The sequence below is a fragment of the Nanorana parkeri genome, unplaced genomic scaffold (assembly GCF_000935625.1).
Source record: "Nanorana parkeri isolate BGI_ZX_2015 unplaced genomic scaffold, ASM93562v1 scaffold72, whole genome shotgun sequence".
NCBI lineage: Eukaryota > Metazoa > Chordata > Amphibia > Anura > Dicroglossidae > Nanorana > Nanorana parkeri.
Genome location: NW_017306340.1, coordinates 1609029 through 1611630, shown reverse-complemented (window position 1 = coordinate 1611630; position 2602 = coordinate 1609029). Strand labels below are relative to the sequence as shown.

Sequence of the window (2602 nt, the reverse complement as noted above, 5' to 3'; positions counted from 1 at the left end):
GTAAAAAATGGGTGCTGCATGCCTCACAATGGCTTTTAGAAGAATGACCACCTGTCTCAGGCTGACCCCATCCACCTATCTGCTGCTTAAAGAAAACACTTGTCACAGAATATTGGAGCAACAACAGGGAGGTTGTCAGCTGGGATAGTGGGCCAGTATGACTGGTGGACTGCCAAAACATTTATTTGCTGTTTGCAAGGCTGTTCAGGGCTGCTTGATGCTTTTTTTTGTATTGCTTCAGGTAAAAAGAAATATCCATGGATGCTGAAATATTAAAGCAATAGATAAAATAATACCACACATAAATCTGTTACTATAATCTTATAATCAGATATATTCAAATTACTGGCCAAAAATTGACCCACTATGGCCAGCTATACTAATAGAGGCACATTTTCTCATTAAACATGGGGTTGTGTTTTCTAAGCTTTTAATATTCTGTTTCCTATATTTGCTCTTTATTCCTTGTATGCAATTATGTTTAAATAGTCACCCACGCTGTAATTTGTGCTTGTAGCATCGTGCCATTAATGAGCAACATGCAAGTATGTTGTTTACATACTGCATCTACATGACTGTAAGGGCTTACATACGTGTGATGTGCTTCATGAGCACTCATTTTCTCTGCCTTCTTTTGAAATGGTATTAAAATATTGATTTATTTCAAGATACCCTCATTGCCTATTCCAGTTCTAGTCTGTCTCTTTTTGCCTTGCTGTGTGTTTGAAGTTAGAGCAAAGCGCAGCGGGGTGCACCAGTGAGCCACAGCAAGAGCACCACATTGTCAATTAGTTTTCTTCACTTGTAAGACGGACTGTTACTTTTAAAATCTCACTATCAATTAATGGCTTGGAATGTATATCGTGTACAACGCTGTGCATTTTACCAGTACAAAATGCTTTAAAGATTGTTCTACTGGATTATCCAGGGATTTAAAACATGTTATCCCGCCTGCCTGGTCATCTGTTCGATGCGTGTCCAAAGAATGTTAATGTTGAGCTGTTAATGTGAGTTTGTATCATCCTAGTTTTAGGGTTAAGTGAGGAATTGGTGCTGTTTTATGTACCTTTTAAGTACTAGACATATTGATTGTCCTTTAGGTTTAGAGAAGAGCTGATTGATTGCAGCTAGTGATAACCTTTAATGGACCAGGATAGTAGTTCTCGTGGATGGAATACAGATTTAAAACCTCACGCAGGCTTAAAGAAATCTCAGAGATTTTCTAAATTCTTTATATTGTATAAAAGACTGGTGTAAACAAGTCTAGGTTATAAAGATAAGTATCATCAGAAGCACCTTCTATATCTATCAGAGCTAATGATGATATGACCACTTATCTCTGTTTGTGATATTTACTTTTTGTGGACCATCAGTCTGACAGGAAAAGTCAAGTATTGACATTTTGAATTGCACTTTTCACTGAAGGTTTCCTTGCCTTTATTCATTTTTTTCATCAAATGCCCAGTCTCAATCATCCACATTGGCGACAGGTTTACGATAAAGCTGAACTGTGGCCACAAGTAGCAAAATCATAGTCTTCAATAGTTTACAGGGGTGTGTCATGCACATCTTTGAAGCTTAAATGTTCAGTCCACAAGAGTCCAAATTACACCAGTAGAATTGCTGCTTCAGTGCCTTGTAATCTGGTGACCATTCCACAGAGACTGCAATGTGAGGATCAGCAAGGCACGTCACCCAAACCTGCCTCAGTTTATTCTCCTGTTCATTGCCCTTACCCTGGACCTAGAGGAATCATAATGGTTACATAATGGTTACATCAGCTTTCCAAATTTGAGATATTCACTGTTTCTTTGTTTCACCCTTTTATAGGAAAGATAAAGGCTTTCTAAATGCTAACGGCTATGGGGGGGATTTATCAAAACTGGAGCAGACAAAATCTGGAGCAGTTGCCCATGGCAACCTATTAGCATCTCTCTTCAGTTTGCTCAGGTAAGATTTGAAAATGACACAGAGAAGCTGATTGGTTAAAGAGCAAATCTGCTCCAGATTTTGTCTACTCCAGTTTTTATAGACAACTGGGTGCAGGAAAATGTCTCTCCTTCTGACTTGAATTATGTCAACCATGTTCGCTGTCTGTGCATGACAGGTTGCTTTGTTCTAGAGATAAACTTGTAATATATCCACATTCGCTCAGATCTAGTCAGTAAAATTGGACAATTTTGACTCCTTTGGATTAATATTTTTCTTTCACATCTGTAGGGCCAGTGTATATAACTGGCAAACACCGAGGTTTTGCACGCAGAGTAAGTAAATTTAACAAGTAACACAGTTTGAGCAACCAAACCAAGCCTAATGTTTGGTGAGATTGTCTTTAATGTGTTCATGAAGAGGACTGCCTAGCAGCTAGTACCTTAGAGAAAACATTGACACCGGTGTCAAATTTTTAGAGCTTGATGTTTGTGACCAACCTTTTTTTTGTATTGACCTACAGGAAACTCAAATGTTTTGCCAGAAAATACAAAGGAGACAGATCATGAAGAAAAAGAGGATGATGAAGATCTAAGTGATATATCTGACATTGAAATACCTGGTAGGTGATAGAAATCTGTTAATGTAGAACAACTAATGTTTAATATGCACC

The 2602-nt window shown here is 38.1% G+C and overlaps 1 protein-coding gene across 1 annotated transcript in view; it reads left to right on the top strand.

Moving 5' to 3' along the window:
- LOC108804757 (centrosomal protein kizuna-like) overlaps positions 1–2602 on the top strand; it is a 32329-nt gene that overhangs the window by 25659 nt on the left and 4068 nt on the right. Inside the window, exon 6 of the mRNA XM_018576629.1 lies at positions 2453–2551. Coding sequence (XP_018432131.1) covers positions 2453–2551 — 99 coding nt within the window. The remainder of the gene's footprint in view (positions 1–2452; positions 2552–2602) is intronic.